This window comes from Balearica regulorum, chromosome 1 (assembly GCF_011004875.1).
Source record: "Balearica regulorum gibbericeps isolate bBalReg1 chromosome 1, bBalReg1.pri, whole genome shotgun sequence".
In the NCBI taxonomy this organism is placed as follows: domain Eukaryota; kingdom Metazoa; phylum Chordata; class Aves; order Gruiformes; family Gruidae; genus Balearica; species Balearica regulorum.
The window spans coordinates 196,611,985-196,636,340 of record NC_046184.1 but is presented as its reverse complement, the minus strand read 5'-3'; the positions used below and the strand labels follow the sequence as shown (position 1 = coordinate 196,636,340).

General features: G+C 37.3%; 1 protein-coding gene across 2 annotated transcripts in view; it reads left to right on the top strand.

Moving 5' to 3' along the window:
* WASF3 (WASP family member 3) overlaps positions 1 to 24,356 on the top strand; it is a 75,060-nt gene that overhangs the window by 45,628 nt on the left and 5,076 nt on the right. The window contains exons 3-8 of one of the 2 annotated variants that reach the window (XM_075742124.1): positions 5,148 to 5,290; positions 9,123 to 9,257; positions 12,579 to 12,732; positions 14,802 to 14,919; positions 20,771 to 20,946; positions 23,813 to 24,076. In XM_075742124.1, the coding sequence (XP_075598239.1) occupies positions 5,158 to 5,290; positions 9,123 to 9,257; positions 12,579 to 12,732; positions 14,802 to 14,919; positions 20,771 to 20,946; positions 23,813 to 24,076 (980 nt within the window). In that variant the 5' untranslated portion in view covers positions 5,148 to 5,157. Of the gene's footprint in view, positions 1 to 5,147; positions 5,291 to 9,122; positions 9,258 to 12,578; positions 12,733 to 14,801; positions 14,920 to 20,770; positions 20,947 to 22,788; positions 22,956 to 23,812; positions 24,077 to 24,356 lie in introns of both variants that reach the window. The other variant, XM_075742123.1, reaches the window with a different exon arrangement.

Below are 24,356 nucleotides of genomic sequence, written 5' to 3'. Positions count from 1 at the left end.
ATGTCAAACTTCTTACATGCAATTTAACAGCTGTGTCCAGAGGAAGATGGTCCGAGCTGACCTGGAGCAATACTCCCACAACTGCAGAGAAGATGTGGGAAGAAAAGCAAAAATGCTTCGATTATCTCTTTCTGTACCCTGCTTGCCTCTACAGCAATAACTACTGGGATAATTGCTTTCTAATTTTAAAGCAAAAGGTAGTTATGCAAGTTGTTGTGAGGGGGGGGAAAAAAGAAGAGAAAGGGAAGTGAGAATACTGAGGGAGCACGCCTAATGTGAATTTTTAATGGTCTGATCTAAGCTAATTCAAGCTTCTGATGTCCTGTCCTTTCAGAATGTGCGTGGAAATGGAGTTAGGTTAGCTGTGCAGTTGCTGATGCCTGTAGGGTTTAGAGAGCAGTGTCCGTTTGTGCTCCAGTCAGAGTTCAATCCAGCCAGATAACTGTGTCCAATCCACATCCAATGAGGCACGCGTGGATTTAGTGAGATGTTAAGCAACATCTTGGCCTTTTAGTTTTCTTCTTCCCACCTTTGGCTCCTGCTGCCATTTTTCTGGTCTGCTGCTAATGTCTCCTACATTTCTAGTGCAGACAGTTATATATATGCAGTATAGCATCCTTCTAGATCGTTCATCTTTTGTGCCAGATGCAGCTGGTGGTTTCAAGCCAGCTGTGTTGGGCATAGGTGGCTCCACACAGGGAGTGGAGTTGGACCTGTTTATCCTAGCTGTAAGTCATGGCTCTATTGTGTACTTATGGTAAAATATGTAAGAAAATGATCAACTGTGATTGGTCCCAATCTTCTGAACGGGTACAATTTTTGAAAATAATAACTTTTTTTTGCCTTATGTTTTCCATTTATTTGGGGATAGGAACAAAGAGAAGTTGTCACTTAACTTCTGTGTTATAGAACCGTAGAATAGTTTGGGTTGGAAGGGACCTCACAGATCATCCAGTTCCAACCCCCCTGCCATGGGCAGGGACACCATCCACTAGACCAGGTTGCCCAAAGCCCCATCCAACCTGGCCTTGAACACTTCCAGGGAGGGGGCATCCACAGCTTCTCTGGGCAACCTGTTCCAGTGCCTCACCACCCTCATAGAGAATTTCCTAATATCTAATCTAAATCTGCCCTCCTTCAGCTTAAAGCCATTCTCCCTTGTCCTGTCACTCCATGCCCTTGTCAACAGTCCCTCTCCATCTTTCCTGTAGGCCCCCTTCAGGTACTGGAAGGCTGCTCTAAGGTGTCCCTGGAGCCTTCTCTTCTCCAGGCTGAACAACCCCAACTCTCTCAGCCTGTCCTCATAGGAGAGGTGCTCCAGCCCTCTGATCAGCTTCGTGGCCCTCCTCTGGACTCGCTCCAACAGCTCCATGTCCTTCTTGTACTGGGGCCCCCAGAGCTGGATGCAGTACTCCAGGTGGGGTCTCACAAGAGCGGAGTAGAGGGGCAGGATCACCTCCCTTGACCTGCTGGTCACACTGCTTTTGATGCAGCCCAGAATACGGTTGGCTCTCTGGGCTGCAAGTGCACATTGTTGGGTCGTGTTCAGCTTCTCATCCACTAACGCCCCCAAGTCCTTCTCCTCGGGGCTGCTCTCAGTCCATTCCCTGCCCAGCTTGTAGTTGTGCTTGAGATTTGCCCCAACCCACATGCAGGACCTTGCACTTGGCCTTGTTGAACTTCATGCAGTTCGCACGGGCCCACCTCTCCAGGCTGTCAAGGTCCCTCTGGATGGCATCCCTTCCCTCCAGCGCATTGACCACACCACACAGCTTGGTGTCGTGGGCAAACTTGCTGAGGGTGCGCTCGATCCCATTGTCCATGTCACCAACAAGGATGTTGAACAGTGCTGGTCCCAGTACCGACCCCTGAGGAACACCACTTGAATTGTAAAGCTGACTATGATTTGCCAGATGCCAACGTGTTTTATACAGTGACAAAGTATCACAATTAATATCTTGTCTAGTAATAAGCTGGGGCTGAAGTGTGACTCAAAACAGATGGAATATGAATGTGGAAGGCAGCGGAACTGCCATTCCCAATTCTTTTTCTGCACTTGGTAACATACTACCTACACCGCAGCCTAGTTGAGTGTAATGACACTGCTGTAATTCAGAGGCTTATTTTGTCTCAATTTCTTATTTAATCTCTTGTTTACACGTAGTTTGAAAAAATTTTAGCCACTTCTCATTAATTTTCCCTAAGAAAGATTAAGTTTGTCTGACTATTGTGTGTGGTGAAGAAAAGGATGGTAGTGCTTTAGTGGCAAGATAAGAGCTTTTTACTTACTACTGGGTTAGTAGCTGTATAGGTCTGTTTGATTCAGATAGTTGAAGGTGTTAAAGTAGAAGAAACTTGCAATTGCAGGTGCTTTTTTTTTTTCTCCTCCCTCTGATCAGGAGTGGTTAATGCATGGCATAATCTGTTGCATATATTTACTCATCAAATGTTCAGTTTACCTTTTGGAATTAAACTTCACACATAAATGAGGTGAATGCATAATAATTTAAATCATGCATTCACAAATGAAATTTGTTTTTTCTGCCACTCTGAGCACTGCTGTGTGTTTTAGCCTGCTCTGTAAAGAAATGGGATGTCTTGGGTCAGTGTGCCTCCCCCCACCAGCTGTTGAACACATTGGACCATTTCATAAAGAATTGATGAGAAAACGAAAAACCTCAAACTGCAGTTGTATGTTTTCTTCAAATAGGCTTTTATAGGTGAGGAAGAACATGATGTGGAGAAGGGACTTAAATTTGTGCTTTTGGTGAAAGGCATTTTGATTATATTCAACATGGTAGGTGTTTCAAGAGGTAGCAGGGAATTAGCCAGACAGTGTGCAGCCAGCTTCCGGCTGGCACCAGCGTGTTGTGTGTGGTGGGGGGGGGAAAGTCGAGTAAACTGCAGAAGGTAAGACAGGAGCTCTGAGAGCGTTAGTCAGAAAGACACTGTAAACCAGGCTTTATTCTGCTGGTGAAGTCTTTTCGTATAAGAATTTAAGGTGGGTTAAAAAAAGAGTGTAGCAAAACATATTAGCAGTATTTCTCTTAAAAAAACCAACCAAACCAACTTCCACAAACCCAAACCCAGTAGAATGGTCGCCTTGTTCACCAGAGTGTTTTACTGATGAGTTGCACATTAAAAATGGTTCCAAGGAAAGACAATTTTGAGATGTCTAATCACCCACCAATATTTCAGGAATTTTGTTCTCATAGTTGTAGGGAGTCTTTATGCCTTTAGTTTGTACAACAGTGTTGTGAATGGTACAGAGAAAACCAAAAATAGTAGCTTGTGTGTTGGAGTTAATACTAAGATTTGGAATTGACTGCTTTAGCGCTGATTTATGCTCCTATTAATTAACTTCTTACTAATTATGGTTATGAACATTTTACTGCACAGTGAAATAATACCTTATAATGACTTTTATTTCATAGTTGCAATTCGCTAGCCTGTTTACAGTGTGATGTTGCTAGGATGCTCTTCAGTAATTACGAATTTCCAGGTTTTACCTATTTTCTATCAAGTTCAGAAAACTGCATTGAATATTAAGTAATATTTTAATATGCATCTGTTTGTAGAAGAATATGAAAACATAGAAGAGAAACAAGAAGTCTTTTGGTCTAATATAAAATAAAAATTGTTCCTTTTTTACCTCTGATATATTGTTTAAAACTTAGCAAACCCAACTGGTCTTATTCTTATTCAATATTCTGACATATTGAACTAAACTGTCTCATATTAAGAAAGATATAAAATATAATCCAGGACTACTGCTTAGAAGTCACGACACTATTTTTTCCTAGCCTGTTCTGAAAGCACCTTACAGTTAAATAATTTGCTTTTGCTAATTACTTCAAAGTTGTTAATTTTTTTATAAATGTTCTTGAGAAGAAAATATTTTAAACCTTGGTGGGGGAAAGTAATTTCAAAAATTACTATGCAGCATTTGAACAGCAAAAAGGTCTTTGTAATTTACTAATGTGATTTTAATTAGAGAAATTGAAAGGTTACTTTAATTGCTCTAGTGCAATAAAAAAGAAATTTTCTGGTCTTTTCCAAATGAACTTATGCCCTTGGTAACACTGTAATTTCTCATTCCAGAATACTTTCATGCCACATGGTCTTCAAACAGAGTATTATTCATAAGCAGTGCATGGACATTGAATTGTCAATGTTCAAAAAGCTAATCAAATTGACTCATAATTGTATTAATGACATTTTAAAGAAAACTGCTTAAGAACATTTTATAGTATATGCTTTCATTTCCCTTTTGGGGGAATTCTGTCCCACTTTGGCATCCTTGCTCTCCAAGCTGCTCCCTGCAGGATAGGGTTTTCTATACCATTGTGCCCTTCTGTGATGCTTTGAGATCTCTTTTTGTATTTGTTTTCCCCATCCTAGTTTCTACTATTTTTCCAAGAAAACCAGTTCTGACAGCCTTTGGTTTCTCAGATAAATGTCTTTCCGCATCTGGCATGCTCCCAAAATCCATTCAATATGTGCTTGTAACCTCATTCAGATTGTCATTCAGCACCACCTGTGGAAAACCATCTTCTTCATGTTGCAGCTTCTCCCTTACCCTCACCCTTCTGTGAGGCCCTTGCCCTTATCTGTCAGATAAGTTAAGCATTTCGACTGAAAACCTGTCGAAGCAAGGGTAGGTCAGTGTCTGACGTAGTCAGGGGGCTGTAATGCATGGACAGTCCATTGGTGGCCAGCTTGCCAAGGCAGCGAGCCAGCTTGCTCCAGACAGTGATCTTCCCTGCTGCTCCTGTGGAGATGGCCAGATTTTTATAAATGCGAATGTGCGCTCAAGTCCAGTGATTCTGGTACTGGAGCACAGGTCTGTGCAGACAGTAAATATTACACTTTTTACCTGGATTTGGTGTATGTTACCTACACGGACTGTATCCTTTGTGCTTCTCTGCAGTGCTCTTGTCATGTTCTGGCGTGAGTGCACAACTCCAGTGCCTTGGTAGGAATTGTACAGTATCTTATGGCAGGAATGCTGAAGCAAGTGCTTTTAAAAAAAAAAAAAAGGTGAAGTATATTTTGTAGAAGAAAACCCTGAATGCATGCTACACAGATTCATAGCTCTTATTATCATTGTTGTAAATATATATGACATATTTTTCTGTAAATTCCAGGTTGTGAGCCATGCCTTTGGTGAAAAGAAACATTGAACCGCGGCATCTCTGCCGAGGAGCTCTGCCAGAGGGAATTACCAGTGAACTGGAATGTGTGACAAATAGTACCCTTGCTGCTATCATACGCCAGCTAAGCAGCTTAAGTAAGTATCTGTAACTTCCTGCAAGTTTTTAATTCCTGATGAAAAACTGAATAAATGAAAAGCTTTAAGATGGCTTGTTTTAAATAGCAAAATTATGATACAGGACATAGCATTATATTATGGTATTACATAAGTGACAACTTCATTGCTTGTATACTCTTCTATATTTGGAAGTTTATACAAGCAGAGCCTGTCTAGGATTTACAAGTGTTTAAAAAAAAAAAAAAAAGCCAACAAAAAACCCACCCAACCAAAAAACTATGGTAGAGGAAACCAGGAATTTTTCTAAGGTGAGAGAAATTGGTGCAAGAAACAAGACTAGCAGTTGAGTTATTCTTGGCTTTCAGTTGTGCAAAATGAAGCCAGCAAACTCTTCTGCCTCTTGGCATCAAATGACACATTTGACTGAAATTTCAGCGTGTCTTAACGTGCTAATATTTCTTAAGTCTTTCCTTTATATATGTGTGTGATCAATTCGTAGGAATGAAATTAAACACATGCATCAAAAGAAGGTTATTCACTGAACAAACCTGTAGGCTACTGTTGAGGCAAGCTAGCATCAGCTCCATCCAGAGTAGTCTACGCAGTACACCTGTGAGCTGACACCACAGTTAACAATTCAGAAGCATGCCTGGAGTGCTTGCAAGAAGAATAATATTTCTTAATGAGTGAGAAAAGAGATTACTTCAGAGAGTGTTTAACAATCAGCAGCTGTTGTTTGTGCTGATGACTCCGGTCCTAGAAAAGAAATTATTGCTTCATCAGTTTCTTTGCTTTGTAAATGGAAATGGTTTAAGAATGTAAGAAAGTCTGTATGGAGTTTATGGAGTTCAGATTACAGATCCCATTAACTCTGGTGTTCAGTTTGTGTTGGTAGGAAATAGCCTATGCTTAGGGAAGGAGTACAAGAAACACAGCGTGTTCCCCTTTCAAGTAGTCAGTGATGTAGGATTTTCTGAGCTTGAGATCCATCTGAATCATCCTATGTAACAAGCATTTGTAAACCTATCATCTGTGGAATTGCTTAGATGTGTTTAAATAGGGATTGCACTTTTTTCTTGCCCAGTGACCTGTGGCAGAATGTCCCACGATAGAAGTTGATGTGTTTCTTCCTTTTGATACCTTCTGATTCTTGAATTATGAAAAATAATGGAAGGTGATTTCATCTCGTGTATTTCTGTAATCATCTGTGATTTTATTAAATCTTTATTGTCTGTTCTCCTAATGATATCTTTTCCAGGTTGGAGTATCCTGATCTGTTAGCACTCTTTTTGGATAGAAACCATTTTGTAGTTCTGATCATTGTTTCTGATTTGGATATGTGAGTTAGAATATGTTGGAGTCTTTTTAAGGTGGAGTGTTGAGGACTTCAGATCATAATCAAAACAGACTTTTTCTATCATTAGTTCCCTAAGAATTTATAAAATTTTGATTACTGCTAAACATTGAGTCGATATTTTCAGAGATGTTTCCAAGTGATTCTCTGATCTTTCTTGAGCAGTAACTGCAGATTTAGTGTCTAATATTATTCATAGTTAATTTGTATTTGTATTGTCATTGAGTTTCATTTACCAATTTTTCAGGCAGTTGCCCAGTATTGACATCGTTAAGTTTCAGAAAATTGAGAAGAATTGTTAATGTCTCCTAACTACATTCAAGGATATCTGATAAGACCTCATTTTGGTATTATACGATGATTGCCGAAGTGTAGATAATACACTTTTCACTTGTCTGACTTGCTAGGAATGTCTAGCTTTTATTTCTCCAGATTTGGTCTGGGGGCTAATCTGCCTGTTACGCTGCGTGTTCAGATCCTCTTAGGATTGTTGTAGTGGCTACTTACACAATCCATATCCTGCAGTTTTCCCTTAGCAGATTTCTTGGGTCATCAGAAGTCTCTTTAGACAGCCCTAAAGTACTTCATTAGTGTCAAGTTAAAGATCTATGCAAATAAATGACGTGTCCTTCGTTTTAACAGATGAAGGCATGGTACTTAATGAGTGAAGTCTACCGCTAGGCTTGTCCACAGTCTAAAATCTGTCATGTTTGCAGAGGGTTTTTTCTGCAGACAGCGCTTGTTTTGCCTGTGGTTCAAGCCAACTGGGAGCAAGGAAATGATCATAGAAAAATTCTGTGCTGAAGCTAGTGTAATACGTCCTGCTGACAGCATCAGAGCTTGTTGGTGTTCCCACAGCTTGTCACACAGAGAGAGCAAGCACAGGTCTACCTTGCAGTCACACTGTTTTTTAATGTTGCACTGTGAGTTCAGGGTAGATTTTAAAACCTGGGAGATCTGTGCTGTTGCATACAGATTTGACTTCTGCCTCTGTTCTTTTCAGGAGACATGAACAAGTTCCTATCCAAAGGGAATGTGCTCTTAGTGGAGTCTTTCTTTCTGTTATGCGTTCAGATTTGGGTTTGTTTGCAGCCAGCTGGCTTGGAGCACAGGCAGAGTGACCAGAATTCTGTAGGAAACTCTGCACTTTTATGTAAGGCAAAAGCTTTACTAGGGGATTCACCTCCACTTGGGAGGGGAGAATCTATGGAGGGGGGAGAGGACTGGGAGCACTTGCAGCCTGTACCGGTAAGTACTGCGATGCTTTCTTTACCTAGTAAGCACACTCATGGAGCAAAGGCTTTGAAGAAAGCTTCCATGAAATAGTCCCTTACCCTTGGCAGTAGAGTTTGGTCTGATGGCTGCAGGACTCTAGCCAGTGAAAAAAGCTGCTCTCAGGATCTGCAACAGGATTTGTTGCCCCATGGTTTTGTTCCTGAGCTTTGCATATGTGTATATATGAGGAAGAAGTAATAGATTACATCTGATTGTCATCGAAGATTAAATACTAAAACCAGTATATGTGCTCCTTTATTGAGCTGTTCTTACTTAGATTTCAGTTGTACATTAACATACTCATTGTTTCAAGTTGCATTACCACTACTTCTTTCCTTTCTGCGAGTCTTTAAATATTTTGTATTTTTCTGTCTTTGGCTTCTCCATTCATTCAGATACTACCTGTCAGAATGAAATCTTATTTCTATATGGGTATAAACCATCTGTACACAGGTACTGAGCTACTTACTTTGACCCATATGCAAGTGATTCCAAAAGGTTTTTGCTGTACAACATAAAACAGAGGAGGTGTGATCTGTGGGGACTATCCACTCTCACAGTGAATGAGTAAATACGGCAGCTGAAAGGGAGGCAGAAAAGGTTGTAGGCTCCCCTTTTGTGCTGTGTTAAGTCCAGACTGGCCATAGGTAAATGTGCTCAGTGCAGTCTTACGCAGTGACTCCCGTAACAGAGCAACATGTATAAGCGAGCAGTTGTAGAGGTAAGTGGGTTGCCTTGAGTGAGGATCCGCATTTTTATATTTCACTTTGCCTTCATTTTGATGTTGGCTTGTGCTTATAATTAAATCTTAATCACTATGGATTGCAAGATTTTTAGATTCCAAAATTTACTTCAGAAGCTTTTATGGACAGCAGTAACTTTGGGCCTTTATTTTCATCAGAGAGGCAAGTTTTAACGATCAGTTCTGTGTCTGTTGGCAGTAGTTCAGCTACATAAGGATTAAAAGTTGAAGGTCTTTTTTTTTTTTTTTAAGTAGAAGACTAACCAGGCTGTCCAGGAGAACAGGCTTCGAGCAGCATTTATGGTATATTTTGAGATTTTTGTACAAATCTATTGCCCAAAATTTTGCTGAATGTCTAACTGTGCTGTTATAATCCTACAGCTACTGTGTTTTATTAGAACTTCATGACATTGAAGCCATTTGTCTTGTGTTTTGTAAGCCCTTAGCAAAGGGATTTCCCTGTCTGTTTTCTTACCCAGGCAAACATGCTGAAGACATATTTGGTGAATTGTTTAATGAGGCCAACAGCTTCTACATCAGAGCAAATTCCCTTCAAGACAGAATCGATCGCCTTGCTGTCAAAGTTACCCAGCTGGATTCAACGGTAGAAGAGGGTAGGTAATTGCATGAAGGCATTGAGCCAGAAGTGATGTTGACAAGACCACAGTATTTAATTACACAACAATCTCTCTTTTCAAAGTAATCCTCAACCAATATTTCATCTTGTTTCCTCAGTAAGGCAAGCTGGGAAAAATCATGTTAGCAGAGCGAGAAAAAATATTCTCGAGTTGTATAACTGTCTTCATTTTTGACTTCATGGTACTTCAAGAAGCCTCTGTAGTAATGGCTCCATTAAGCTGCCTTTTTCACAGGGAAGACTTTTAGTTTGTGAATGTAATAAATCAGAAGTGAAGAAATCTAGACCTTACTGGAAATAAATCAGAATATTGGAAAAAGTTTGAGGCGGTAGATCTATTATTTCAGGGTAGAGTGGTCACAAACTATATTAGTAGTGTCTGTTCTGCAGTCATCTAATAATACTCCTTACCTAAATGAGGCACTGCATGTTTGCATCAACTAGGTGAAATGCTCTAGGGGGTTCTAGTCACTAGAAACAGTATTTCCTTTAAAATGCAGTTACATCCTCATTCCTTATGTGTTTGGTCATTCACTTCATAAATACATAGTAAAAACAAAGGATTTAAGTAACATCATTACAGTGTTCGAAAGCACTTACTTGGGTAAGTAAAACATGTTTCTCTGTCTAGCCCTAAAAGCTGTCATGTTCACGTTTGCTTACATGTTCAGTTACATGTCTGAGTGAGCCACTGCCATGTACTCCCTGTTTAGATGATTCCTTCTGTCTTCCAGAAAATTAGAATTCCTGACATTTAGTACAATGTAAAAGCTTGTTATATCAGGATAATAGTGTAATATTTATTCAGTAGTAGTTAATGCTAGTTGTGATCATATAAACAGTACTATTTATATGTTTTATATATTTAATATTTATATAGTTTGTATATTGTATTCAATACTACTACTATTAATGCCAATATTAAATGTTACTGTTGATATTTAATAGTGTAATATTTAGCCTTCCATTTTTAACTTGTTTCTGTCTGAAAATTATTACGTCTGTTTTTTTCTGGTTTTGGAACATGTTAGCTGGTAGAATATCACAGTTGATACTAGCACCTTTCTTTTGCTGTCTTAGAGGACAAGGTCTCCATATGGGAACATAAACTAAACTATTATGGGGTCACTGTTCAGCTTAGTTGTTGAGGCATGTTGTGGTGGTAGTATGAGCAAACTAGATGATAATCGTACGCTGTACTTGTTCCGTGCTGAGGTGGATGATGTCAGTCTTCATTACTTTCAAGCCCAATGTTTTTGGAAATGCAGTCCTCATCAGAGCTTCTTTTTGCTTTTTTCTTTTTTAATGTCTCATTTGTGTTATGGAATACCTCCTGGCTAGTTTGCAGAGTTTAGAGGGTAATTAAAAGCAGCCTATTGGAAGGGTAAACTCGTGCATGGACTGAGAATTTAATCAGGTTTTATTTTAAATTGACAGCAGTTATTACTCTTGCATTGCTAATTGTCTTTCACATTAACAAGCTGTGTGTAAAACTGCTGTCACTATAGTGTCAGTAAGAAATTTTATTAGCTATTTAGCTGTAGAAGGTGAAATCTTTATAATAATTCATTGTGCTGTCACTAAATATATTTCTAGGTAGCTTAGGCTTTTAAGTAAAACATCAATTGCTAGGTTGATTTAAAAAACACTTTAGATTTAATTGTATCAGTGATTTCTTACATTCTTAGGTATAACTAATATATTGTGTATATATATAAATATTTTATGTATAAGTAATACTACACTTGAAAAAACATTTTAAAATAATTGAGGTTAAATTTTCAAAAGCATATAATTAACTTACACTCAAAACCCCCTAAAAATGGTATTTATGCTCTTTTGAATGTCTTCCTTCAAACAGGAATGTAACAATTCAGATATATACATCTGACAAAAATCTGCCTGAAATACCTTACTGGTTTACTTACAGGCACGTTTAAATAGAAAGTAGTTTCTCAAAAATTATGTTTTGATACTTCATATGACATGGATGGGTGAAGGACAATTTGGAATGAAATATTCTGTTTCTAATTTTTTGCTATTTTAAAAGCTACTGAAGAATCTAAGTGGTCTTCGCCTGAGAGGCAAGACCCTCACCACAGCTAACAAAAATAGTTGGATGGAGTTGGATTTGGTTTCCATCATGACAGGGTCTGTATCAAACTTCATACCTTTCTGGTTCTGCAGGTCATCAATATATTAAATTTTTGCCTGGTACTGTTCAGTTACCATGTGAAATTCTCGCAGTTTGTTCTTGAGACTTGATAAATTAGATGAATGGGCAAGAAATATGAGATGAAATGGTAATGGGAATGAAAAGAAAACAAGCCAGCCACTACTCCTACAGCATACACTGTTGTTAAATAGTTGGATCAATTCAAGAAATGGTTAGTGTCATTGTAGACAAGCCAATGAAGACTTCAGTGCTCTGTTCAACTGCAGTCAAAACCCAGTATTTTAGGTTGCCTAAGAATGGAAGATAATGTGGAGAGCATACTGCCACTTTTCAATTGTGGTTGACATTATCTGGATCTTTTTAGCAATGGTCGCTCTATCTCAGGAAAATTTATATTAAGAATGAAAGTCTTTCTAAAAGTGACAGGAACAATTAAAAGCAACTTAAATCTTTCATTTGAAAAGAGTGAAGAGGCTAGTATTGTTTCCCTCAGAATTGTGTACATGAAAAGATAAAATGAAAGTATGTTATTGAACTGTATAAGGACAGTAGAGTATTTCTCTCTCTATAGAGATGAGAAAAACTTAAGGGATGTTCAATTATACAGAAAGATTTTGGAGCTGAAAGATGGTAAAAGAAGCAGAACTCTCTCTCACAGGAGGTTGTGGAGGCCATAATTGAATTGAACTTAGAATGGGGTTGAACGTGTATGGATACCACATGTAATTATAAAACATGCTGTGTCAGAGGAGTACCAGACCTCGTGTTTCAGACTTGAAGCCAGTCTTTCTGCTATTAGAAGTCCAGGTTAAACCTCATAAAAAGAGGACATCTTTGGACATCTGCATGTGACAGGATTCTTGCATCATCTTCCATGACACAGTCCGTGTTCCCGTTGTTTTAAGGGAGGTTCTGGACCAAGTGGGACTTAAATCTGTTTTATGATGGTAATTCTTATATGCCTTTGTGCTTAAATATCATTATTATCCACTAAAGAAAAATCTTTCAGTTTTCCTTCTAGATTTTGCTGAAAATATTGTAAATAGCTACTGTAAAATGGACCTTGTTTATCCACTTATGTTAATTTCAGACCTGTAATAAATGTATTTTTATTTTTACCAGTATCCTTACAGGATATCAACATGAAAAAAGCATTCAAGAGCTCAACAATTCAAGATCAGCAGGTAGTTTCAAAGAACAGCATTCCTAACCCAGTGGCTGATATTTATAATCAGAGTGACAAACCACCACCTCTGAATATTCTTTCACCTTATAGGTACGGAAGTATTCATTGTTTACATTCTTGTACTTTGTCCTTTATCTCCTAGTTGTATGCAGAGAATAATTACAGGAGAAGGGAAAAGCTGTATTGGTTATTCAGATCTGTTTTTTCAGGGACTTCACTGTTCATGGAAACAAAAATTGCTGTTACCACACTTAAAATCCTAAGCTGTATGTGACAAAAATCCTCATGTTTCAGCATAAGTGTTACATGGCAGCACAGGATAAGAGAGCAAGGGCCATTGATTATGTAAAAAGTGAAAAGAAAATTAATAATACAGTAAACTGTTTTCTTTGGTTCATTTATCCAGAAAGCTGGATTTGTTGCTTTTGCCTTCCCTCTATTCCTCCTCTTCCCCCCACCATATACACACATGTGCACACACACAATCTTTACCTTGTCTTTTCCTGGTTACTTAATGGTGAATAAAAGAGCAGCAAGCAGGACTTTGTTTCCTGTTTCCTTTAAGTTTATTGCTGTTTATCAAATGAGTATAATTTGTCTGTCTGAAGGGTTGGGGACAACATGTTTTTACTGTGTCCTTCAACTTTTGCGAGGTATTAGATTGTGAGGTATCTGTGTAAAGCAGGCACTCAATCTGCAGTAAATTATTTGATTTTTTTTTTTTAAGGAATCACATAGCAGGGCATTTGCAGTATATTTTATTTTCAAGAGCTTTTACTTAGAAGGTAAAATTGTTTGGATTTGTAGCTGAAGGACACATTTTTTGCCACTGCCACAGAGAACGGTGGTGTTTGTTTATAGGCATCCAGTTAGCAAGAGTTGTTATCGATCAGCTGTTCTGCACAGCTATGTGCTAATACGAATCTGGATGACAGCATCAGTGACCTTTATTGTTATTCCTGTTTTATTAGGGATACTTTTAGCGAGATTTACTTAAATTATATTTCTTGGTAAATCTTTTACATCTGCTGAATTTAAATTATTTGTATTTGCCTTGGACAAAGCTTAAACGAACTTCAACTTGGAGACTGACCTAAACCGGAGGGTTGGAAGAATGGCCCCAGTACCCTCTTCACTAGATTAGATGTTTGTAGCAAGGAGATCTAGCACACAAAAAGTAAGGGTTTTATGGTTGTATGACCAGACAGTATACAAGATCCGCTCTCTGTACCCTGCTCCAGTGGTTGTAAGGTTTCCATGTGCTGGATCTCCATCACTCCTGATCTAGAAATTAGTATTCAGCTGCAATCAAAATTTACCTAGGAGGAAATTAGGACTCACAGCCAAAAGGGACTCTGAAGGACACCAGTTCAGAAAGCTAGACTGGGATCACTGTCATATGCTGTTTGGACCATGCCAGCTTTCCTTCCCAGGAGTTTAGGGTATGAGAAGATTCTGTATTTCCAGGTCATAGGATCAAATTAGGATTTGATAGCTTACCTTTTTTTTGTGCCGCCTTAGTCTGGGTGACCCTGACTCCTGCTGCCAGTTGGAGCTGGCAAGCCCAGATCAGCTCTGTCTCAAATCCTCCTAGAATAGTCTGGTAGGATTCAACCTTTCAGTTGCCACCCGTTTCCTAGCCCTTGCCCTAGTTAGAAGTCCCACTGAGAGTAGCAGCTATCTTGTGCTTCCTGTCATAAGGGCAAAGGTACTCAGACATACCTTGTTCCTAAATTCAGCTCTTAAGACTCGTTTGGATTGAGCCAAATACTCCTTTTCCTGTTCTTTTGAGACAGCTGAGTTCCATTCTTAGGCTCCTCTGTCCCCTACATGTCCTGTCTTGGCACTGATTGTGCAGCACCAGTGAATTTCCCTCCGGTGAGCTGGCTGATGCAGGAGCCTAGTTGGCTTTGGCGAAGCATAGCCTGGGAGCATGCCTCCCAAGACTGTGGATTCCACCCCTTTTCCCCTGAAATTCTTGGCATCAATCAAGTCAATTGTGAGCTGTAACTACCCAGAGTGGCATTTAATGCACTTAGCGTGCTGTCATCCTATAATGCAAAAAAGACGAAGTTTGTATGATCGTCAAAGGTGAGCTTTGTTGGATTCAGAAAATACTAATTCATATTTTCTTAGCTTTTCTTCTGCTGTATTTCCAGGGATGATAAGAAAGATGGATTGAAGTTCTATACTGATCCTTCCTACTTTTTTGATCTTTGGAAAGAAAAAATGTTACAAGATACTGAAGATAAGCGAAAGGAAAAGAGGAGACAAAAGGTAAAAGCAGAAACATAATAGCAAATGTATGTATTACAATTTTCTGTACAGTTGTCCAGGCATAAAAATTGCTAGGTCATACTTCATTTGTGCGCATGGAAAGACTATTCCTCTTTATATGGGGCTGTAGATTGAGTTGGTTCAGTTTTTATAGCTTACTGTCTATTTTAAGAAGTTGGCAAATTGAATTTTAGGAGTACTGTAGTTATCTTCCAAGATACTTGCTTTAATCCTTTGCCAGTATCTGCTTATTAGTACTCAGCAAAATGGCCCTGTTCTGCTTCAGAAAAAGACACTGTGATTTTGAGGGGGAAAAAAAAAAAAAAAGACTTTGAATTATGGTTTCCTTTATTTTCGTAGGGTTTTTTTATCCAGCAACATCAACTCCTTTAGCAAAAAATGAGCTTATCCAGAAATGAATGTTTTGGTGGGTTTTTAAATTCCTCGATTTAAATTCCTCTTCACTTTTCTACACCTGTTACAAGTTAGTAAGATGATAGCACACAGCAAATTATTCTGTGGTTCAGCAACAAGATAAGATTAATTTTAGGAGTAATATTCTTTCTTTCCTCTAATTTTAAAATGAGGGAAAAAAAGACTTTTTCATAGAAAAGTGTCTTCAGTCCTTCTGGAATATCTTCAGTTTGATCCAAGATGTTTATTCTGATGCAGTCAAGATTTTCTTAATGGATTTTAGTTTTGACTGAAGAAATTGTTTGCTACTTCTGCAGCTTCTTTGCAGTCAATTTTTTTATCAAATCTGAGGACTTTAAGATTTTTGAAGGTAATTCTGAAAGAAAAAGGGAAGAAGTAAAGTTTGAAGTGATGACTGACCGTCTTATCTGACAGAAGGTGCCCTTTTAGATACGTTGAATGAGACAGAAGGGATTTAAAATAAAAGGAATCCAAACAAGATGCATGGACTGCTTAGAGGAAATAGAGGGCAGCTACTTAGTTTTCAATACATATTCACACATGTATACACATATACCTGTGTATGTACACAAGTGCATATATATCATGTATATTAGCATACCTATACATGTGTATATATAAGCAAGTATCATAATATATCAGTATATATGTACATGTATTATACACACGTGTATATACATCATGTCTAATATGTGAATATACATGCTAGTGTACATTTGTGTGTATACATCATGTGTATAATACATGGTACCGTATATATATGCTAATATACATGGTACCGTATATATATGCTAATATACATGGTATCAAATTGTAGGGCATGACTGGGAGGCTTTACTGTTCTGTTTTTATAAAATTCTATTAATTCCTTGTTCCTGTTGCTAGACAAAACTTTCTGACTACAACATTATTAAACAAAACATGAAGACTTGGTTTAACTAAAACATTTTGTGAATTCAGGATTTTAAAAGTTTTGGAAGAAATAAATCAGGTCTTCCTGTTAGGAATATGAGTCAAAAATGTTTTTCTGTTTTGACAGGTATCTCAGTATTGAAATATTAAATAGAGTTGAAAAAACTGAGAAAACATTTCCAGTAAAAGTTACTGTCTAAAGCAAAGTATTGGAAAATATTCACTTGGTTATTTATATAATTGTATACAAATGTATATGCAAGGTTATAATCCCACTATATTCTCAGTATGATAAGTCACAGAGCTGATAAAAAGACTGGAAATAATTAAGGCAGCTTTCATTCTCTAGTTTAGTTGGTTTTTTAAAATTTATTTCAGTGTTTCTTTATGAAAAATATATGGGGATAATTGCACCCTTTGGGTTTCTTTCCTCCCACTTTTTTCCCTTCAAATTTAGATCTTTTCACTAGAGAGAGGGATAAAAAGAAACTATCAACTGCTAAATTTTTTTTCTGATTTAATATTAAAAAGGAAAAATACAAAAGCTTTTAAAGACAGTTATAACAGAATATCCTTAAAAAAATTTTGATAGCTTTAGACATGTTTTTACAAAACCACTTCATATATAAACTTGCTTTTAGACTTTAAGCAACACATCTCACCTATGTCCATCTATGGTAATTTTTGTAGATTTTAATTGCCTTATGAAATCGTACAAACCAGATGTAAAATATGGTCAATTACAATCATGTAGGATTCTAGCCATACATGACAGAAATATCCCTTGATAAATTCTACCTGAAGTACTGTTTGATTTGATTAAATATATAACAAGAGCAACTAAGAAGAAAGCAGCGTAGATTTGAGTTTGCATGGATAGGTGTCGCTTTGTGACAGGAAGAAATTTGGTTTTTAGCTTTCTGGTAGCTGGTGTGCAAATGAGCTTTTTATCATCTGGAATGTTTAGAGAGCTGGAGGGTTTGGGTGAGATGTCTCACAGGTTGCTGCCAGACTGTCTTTCTTTTGTTCTTGTCCTTACGATAGCAGTGACCAGAAATGAATCCAGAGCATCTATTAATAATTTTGTGGCTGAAGTTGTATTTTGAATCTACTAAGTGAGAATTCCTTACACAAGTTGTCCTCCACAGAAACACAAAATAGAAAGTTGTTGAGAAACTGCAGGAGAAACAGATGTGTATTGGTTAGCAAATTATAAATTAGACACCCAAATGCAGTCCTACTCAGCTAACCAAACATAGCTGGTTTTAGCCTCATTTTTTCAGGTGATCAGTGAAGCCTGAGAGTACTCCTTGCACCAATCAGACAATCGATTTTCCAGTATTACTTTGGTAATTTGCCTTAAATGCTTGAGCTGTTGCAGCAAAGAGCTTGTGAGGAGTTTCTTTTTCCTGCCTTCAAATATCACACTTCTTTGTTGTTTCTGTATTCAGTTTAACTGAAGGAATCTAAGACAGGCTTTTTCTGATTTTGCTCTTTCAGGTAGACTTTTCTCTTGAGAAAACTGTAATTTTAATTCCTTAAGTTTAAAATCTGTGGTGTGGTCTCTGGTGGGGTTTCTTGTGGGTTTTTTGTTATGCTTTTGGGGTTTTTGTTTGGTTGTGTTGTTTTTTTTGGTTTTTTTTTTTTTACTGTCAAGCTTTCAGTAGAGCAGTGTCTAAGGGTTCAATGAAGTTAGTTTTGACTTTTGCATCTATCAGTAAGATTCTGAATTGAATGACCAGAGTAGACGAGTTGTTAACTGTTGGTTAACCAAAGGAAAGTTGTTCTTCTCCACTTTTTATTGTTCCCCATTTTTTTCTGAGGAATGGTTAGTTCTTTAAATAAGTAGAAATCTTTAAATTTGGAGGGCTTGTATTTCAAAAATCATCCTTGATGCCTTGTGACTGATAGGATCTTGTATATTTGTGAAGTCAGGAAAATACTTAAGGCTCACGCTTCCAGCTTTTTGAAAATATTGCAAATACTTGCTGAAGTTACTTTCTGTTACTAGCTCTAATTCTTTATTAAGACGCTTGAAATATCATTTGCTAACTCTTGATGCAAATATCAAACTTAAAATTAACTTAACCCTGTTTGAGGGCTCTAATATGTTTGTTTTGTTTGCTGAAATCACTTCCTGCCAGCCCCTGTATGATGTACGTGTTTTCTGACTTAACCTACAGCATCTACTCGTCTGCCACAGCTTCTATTACATTCCGTTAAAGACAGCAACTCTTCTTAATATTGCTTAACTTTCCTAAGAAATATTTCTAACTGTAGTTATTTTGAAAGGCTTCAGCTCCCCTAGAACTCTGTTGTCATTGCCCTAGGCCCTAAAAGTAGAGCTGTCACTGTTGTTTGTCGAGGTAATGAAAATACTATTGGAACAACTCAAAACTACTCTATTCAAGGTATATATACTTTGAAGTATATATAGTTTTGTCAGCTGCTAATGACTGGCCTGCCCCACTGTTTTGGAAGTAATTACATGTTTTAGAGATGCATTTATCTAATATTTAATCCAAGAATCAATACCAGTAGGGTTTAGTACTGTTTGAGTAGAAAGGGTTCCAGCATATTTATTCATTAGCACACTTACAGATGCTGGTCTGGAACAACCTATCCAACTGAAATCTGATCCAATAAAAGCAAACTAAGCTTTGAGTGTATTTTATGTTATTTATTTATACATGCATATGTATTTACCCTTTTCATAAAAAACATAGTGATCTTTTTAGAACCAAACTTTTAAATAGGTGATTATATGTAAGCAGTCACGTAAGCACTCCTAATTGTACAGAGATTGTATAAAAATTATTGTCTTCTGAGCAGCATCATACATCAGTCAAAAGGTGGATGTTTACTTTATCTAGAAATGCAGGAAATAGGTAGCTGTGACCCTTACAGGATGGAGTTACTATTCTGTGAGAAAACTAAAGTGTATTTTCAGTTAACCAAAAGGCTTAGTTGTACTTTTCTCTCAAATCTAGCATGATTTAGTAACAAAATCTTAATAAATGAACAAAGATAGAAGTCACAAATTAAACCAAATTAAATTTTGCAGCAATCAAATGAAAGACGTCAGATGTAAGGCCTTTAACAAGCATGTATTGAACCATGGTTATTAGCAAAGCTTTATATATTTAAAATAAAGCATGACTGAATCTGTCTCCCTTCTGCTCCAGTTCCCGTATTGGGAAATTTTGATGTGAGGAACTGGTATTAAACGAGAAAGTAAAGCCTTGCATAACCTGGATAAAAACAGCTGTGATTCTAAAAAGTTAGAGGAGGAAAAAGATTTTATAGGAAGTAATTAAGAACCAAGGTGATGATCTTTACTTAACATGAATCAGATCAAAAATCTACTCACAGCTGGGACCAGGAATGAGCAAGTGGTGTCGGAACATTTGGATGTTGAACTTCAGAAATAGTTTTCCCTGTCATTCATAATGTTAGTGGATGCAGATCACCAGGTCCCTCATGTGGACATGCATGAACGAGCAAGAGAGCCAAAACAAGGGCAAGCAAGCCATTTGATAGATTTTTGTTAGTTGTATAATGCCAGATGCATTATTTCAGAATTATTTACTCAGTGCTGTTTGACAGTTGGAGTAAAATACCTGTGTTTATCTGTGTTGTACATTTTTTCTTTTTGGTGAGACTAGCTTGCCAAATATTATCCCTTACTTTGAAGGTAGAGAGTCCACAATAAAATGCTTCCATATCAGCTTTTTACCAAACTCTTCTCTAAAATATGACTGCCTCCTCAGAATATCAATATAATTATTTCCTGAGAAACTATTTTTTTAGCAGCCACAAGCCTAATCCCAACAATTATCATTCATATTGTCATTCATTTTTATATAAGATAATGGGAAACAATGATGAGGAAAAACTAGGAGGAATTTCAGTAGTTAATCAGATCTAAGCAGAGACAGGAAGTTAAAACAAGAAAAAAAAAATCTTTTCACATAGACTGTGAAATAGGAAAGTGTTTCTAACTTTTCCATACTTCCCCAAGGCCTCAGGCGATCATGACCCTAATGAAAAGCCAGAATAACCCTGAGCTTTTTTAACACATTCTCATAAAATTGATTTGCAGGAGAAAGAAATTACAAGTACTTCAGCATGGTCTAAATAAATGACATACAATGTCAGAAGCAGCTAAATTTTCTGGCTTTTAAAATCAGTCACATTTCATAGAATCGTTTTGCTTAGAAAAGACCTTTAAGATCAAGTCCAACTGTCTGCATTGGGAAAAACAGTAGGTTGGTTTCACATTAGCACGTGCATCCTACAGATGGGGCAAAGCAGCAGTCTTACTACTAATGAGGTTCATAGCATAAGGACATACTCTCATTTTCAGTGCAGAGAAATTTTATGAAGACTTGGCTTCATCTGTAAATCTGGTCTTATTTCCGTGCACTCTAACTGCATTTTAACCAGCTTTTTTCCTTTCCTGTTTTTTCTCTCTTTGCATGCTTTATTTTTGTTTGAACATTAGGAGCAAAAGCGTATAGATGGCACCACCCGTGAGGTGAAAAAGGTTAGAAAAGCCAGGAACAGACGCCAGGAGTGGAATATGATGGCATATGACAAAGAGCTTAGACCTGACAACAGGTTGTCTCAAAGTGTGTACCATGGAGCATCTTCCGAGGGATCACTGTCCCCAGATACTAGGTCTGTTTACAGCAAAGCTGTTTGTTATACCACAGTTGTATGTTCAGAAATACTGAGTAGAATTAGGTGTATTTACAGGTTGGGAATAGTTAGAATAGACAAAACATAACAATGCATGTTTTAAAGCTCAAAATTATTTTAAAGCGTAAATAACAAATTCTGTAATGAGTTTTTTTTTCTTCCTCAGCTTCAGATGAGCATTTTGTCGCCATAATGTTATGCGTTGTAGTGAAATACGTTTGCTGCATGCTTTATATTTCATCTTGAGTAGTTGCAGTTACAAAAGCATTTAAGTCTGCCTCTACTAGATAATGTCAGTACCTCTTCCTTTGTGTCTAGTTTGTCGTATGTTACGCTGCTGATAGCTTAATAAATATTTTTCTGTGATCTACTCAGTTGAACATACTTTTGCTTCTAACAGAATGCTTTAACGGGGGAATAGTTTGGCTTTATTGATGTTAGCTTTGTCTAAAAAGCAAGCTACAAAACCAGATGCAATGTTATTGCTTGAAATAGCAGAAATCTCTGCTTAGATATGTGCAGCAGAAGTCATCTTCATTGACTGAGATGCCTTTTGAGCTCAGTGGGAGTTACCTTCTCCTGGTGTGCACGGAAGTCTGGGTTTGTTCACTAAGCTGATCTCACTAGTGAATTTTCCCACTTATTTCCTCTGTCAGTTGAGGTTAATTGCTAGCAGTAATGTTAGGAATAAATAGAATCTACTGGAAAAAGTATGTGATAATTTAGCATTTAAATTTTTGAATGGCTAGGTTGAGGAAGCAGCCACCACTGCAAAAGTGTGGACTGATACCTTTAGTCCACTATCCAGTGGAGATTAATTGGAAAAAAAATAAAATCTGCTCAGAACTTTGTATATGTAATGTTTTGGTCTTTGTGAGAGTAATCATCTTGTAATTGAAACAAAAAAATTAAAATTGCTACTGCTGCTTCAATAATATATTCAGACCCCCTCTTTGTCTGAAATCCTTTGATCACCAATTTATTTATTTATTTTTACAGTTTATAATGCAAAATGTTGTCTCCTGTTTGTCAGTCTGTAATGTTTCATTAAGACTGTGCTTTCCATAGGTTGGTCAGGTGAAATGACATTGATGTTCAGCTGTCAAGTGCAAGATGTGGATTTTTTCATCATGAGTTCTGCGTGTCACATGTTTTTGAGTCTTTTTCTAGCCTTAACAGCTTGCTTCCAGGATTCCTGAGTTTAAATAATCATGTTGAAGCGATTTTTTTCATCTCCCAGCAATGTCAATGTGTATGTGACTGTTTGCAGATATCCATAATATTTGCAATCTGTAGGATTTTTTTAAGCAGAAATTGTAGGATGCATCATTATGTTGGACATAGATGTTGTGGTATGACAGGTATCTTGTACTTGTATAAGCCTTTCAAATTTTATAATGTATGGAGAACTTCCAGTTTCAGAGAATTAAATATCAGTGATTGAATCCTGAAATCTTCTGTGTGCATGAAAGGTCAATTTTGTGAGTGGTAGGGAGGTCGACAGAAGGCTTTCTATTTTTTATCTTGGGATACGTCAGCTGTAGGAACTAAGCTATAAAACCCCCATACATATAGAAACAAGTACTGGTTTCAGAAACATTTTTATGCTGGCAGCTACTGCATGAGCAGTGTTTTATAAATAAGGTCCCAAAGAAGTGTATTTGGCTATATTGTGATTCTTTTTTAATGCTAAAGTAAAAAAAAAAAAAGCTCATATTTCTTCTCATTTGCTAATTATAAGACTTACACATTAAATATTGACATCCAGGTGTCCAGACTGTGGCAATTTACAATGTATTTGTTGTACTTATTATACTTTAGAGAGAGAAACACAAGCTGAATCCAAACAGAAACCAGCAAATTAATGTGAGAAAAGTAAGAACAAGAAAAGAAGAGTGGGAGAGAAGGAAAATGGGCATTGAGTTCATGAGTGACGCAAAGAAAATGGAACAGGCAGGAAGCATGAAAGAGGACAAAATGCCCAAAGGGTTTGTCATTTTGTTTTACTCAAAGCCCTGGCTTTTTGTTGCTTACCTTGCTTCCAGTCTTACAGATAAGTGCATCAGTTTACTGTGTTCACTAAAAGCCAGGCTGCACGATTGTTCATTGCTAAAACAACTATTTGCAGTGATGGGATGAAGAGATCCTTTTGCTCCCTCTCTTGGGCTTATATGACAGAGCATCCTAGACTTTGTATCTTTATGAACTCTCTGCTCAACTAATATTTGCATTTCCCAGTTTCTCTAAGCCTTTCCAGCAAAATTAATTGTGCAAACAAAATAAAAAGTGTTTTCTAACTTTTGAAATTGGTTTTCTCTGCTTCCGTAAAATACATTCTTCTACATAATTGTGAGTGCTTGCAGTATTGCTTTCCTTTTTCTGCTGCCATTGTTAAGGCAGGCCTGATAAGTGTTACCACTTCAAACAATGGACTGTCAAAATCACTGACAAAAATAATATGCCTCCTTATGGCTACTAAAGAACTCTGAAATCTGGAGAAAGCTCTAAGGGTTTTTTTGCCTTTTTAAAATTCTGCATTAGAGGAGAACATTCTGCATGCAGCTAGTGTGCTGAAATACTGAAAACATTTGATTTCAGGTCTTTTATGCTGGCTTGTCAGACTAATGTCTTTTCAAATCACATTAAGCTGAACTGTGATTTTTTGTTGCATTTGTTCCTGTGCTTTCTGTGGACTTACAAGGGAATGGTGCTTGATAATCAGGGAGTCCTGTTGCAAGAAAAATAATTCTGATTATATTATTTTTAGCTTTTCTTGTGAGCTATTTAGATAATACCGTTACACTCACATAATCTGTTCTTCTGCATCCATTTACTTTAATTTTAGGTCCCATGCATCTGATGTTACAGATTATTCTTATCCTGCTACTCCGAATCATTCCCTCCATCAGCAGATAGCAATGCCTTCATATGGAACAGGAGATGGTCCACAATACATGGCAGCATCCCAAAGCCATGAGCATGAATACAGACCACCTTCCACCACTGTACGACATGCTACTTTAAACAGACCTCAGCAACCACCTCCACCACCACCCCAGCCTTCAGATGGCCAACATAGCTCAGTACCTGTGGTACCAGCAGAATATGGGTAAAACTCCTGATTTATTCCAGTGGATTCTTGACAAAACTAGAGGGATGCATGTTTTTCGTAACCATCATAACATCTAACGCATACACACAAAAAGACCCCAAATATGTTACTTATCTTCCTGGGGAGGACAGAAAAAAAAATTGGTATAATTTTTGTGTATGAGCTGAATTTAAGTGAAGAAATGGTGAAAGCAGAAATAATGAACTCTGTATTGAATGTGGTGAAATCAATATGCTTGTAAAATATTAAGGGTTCCTAATATAATATTTAAAAGGGG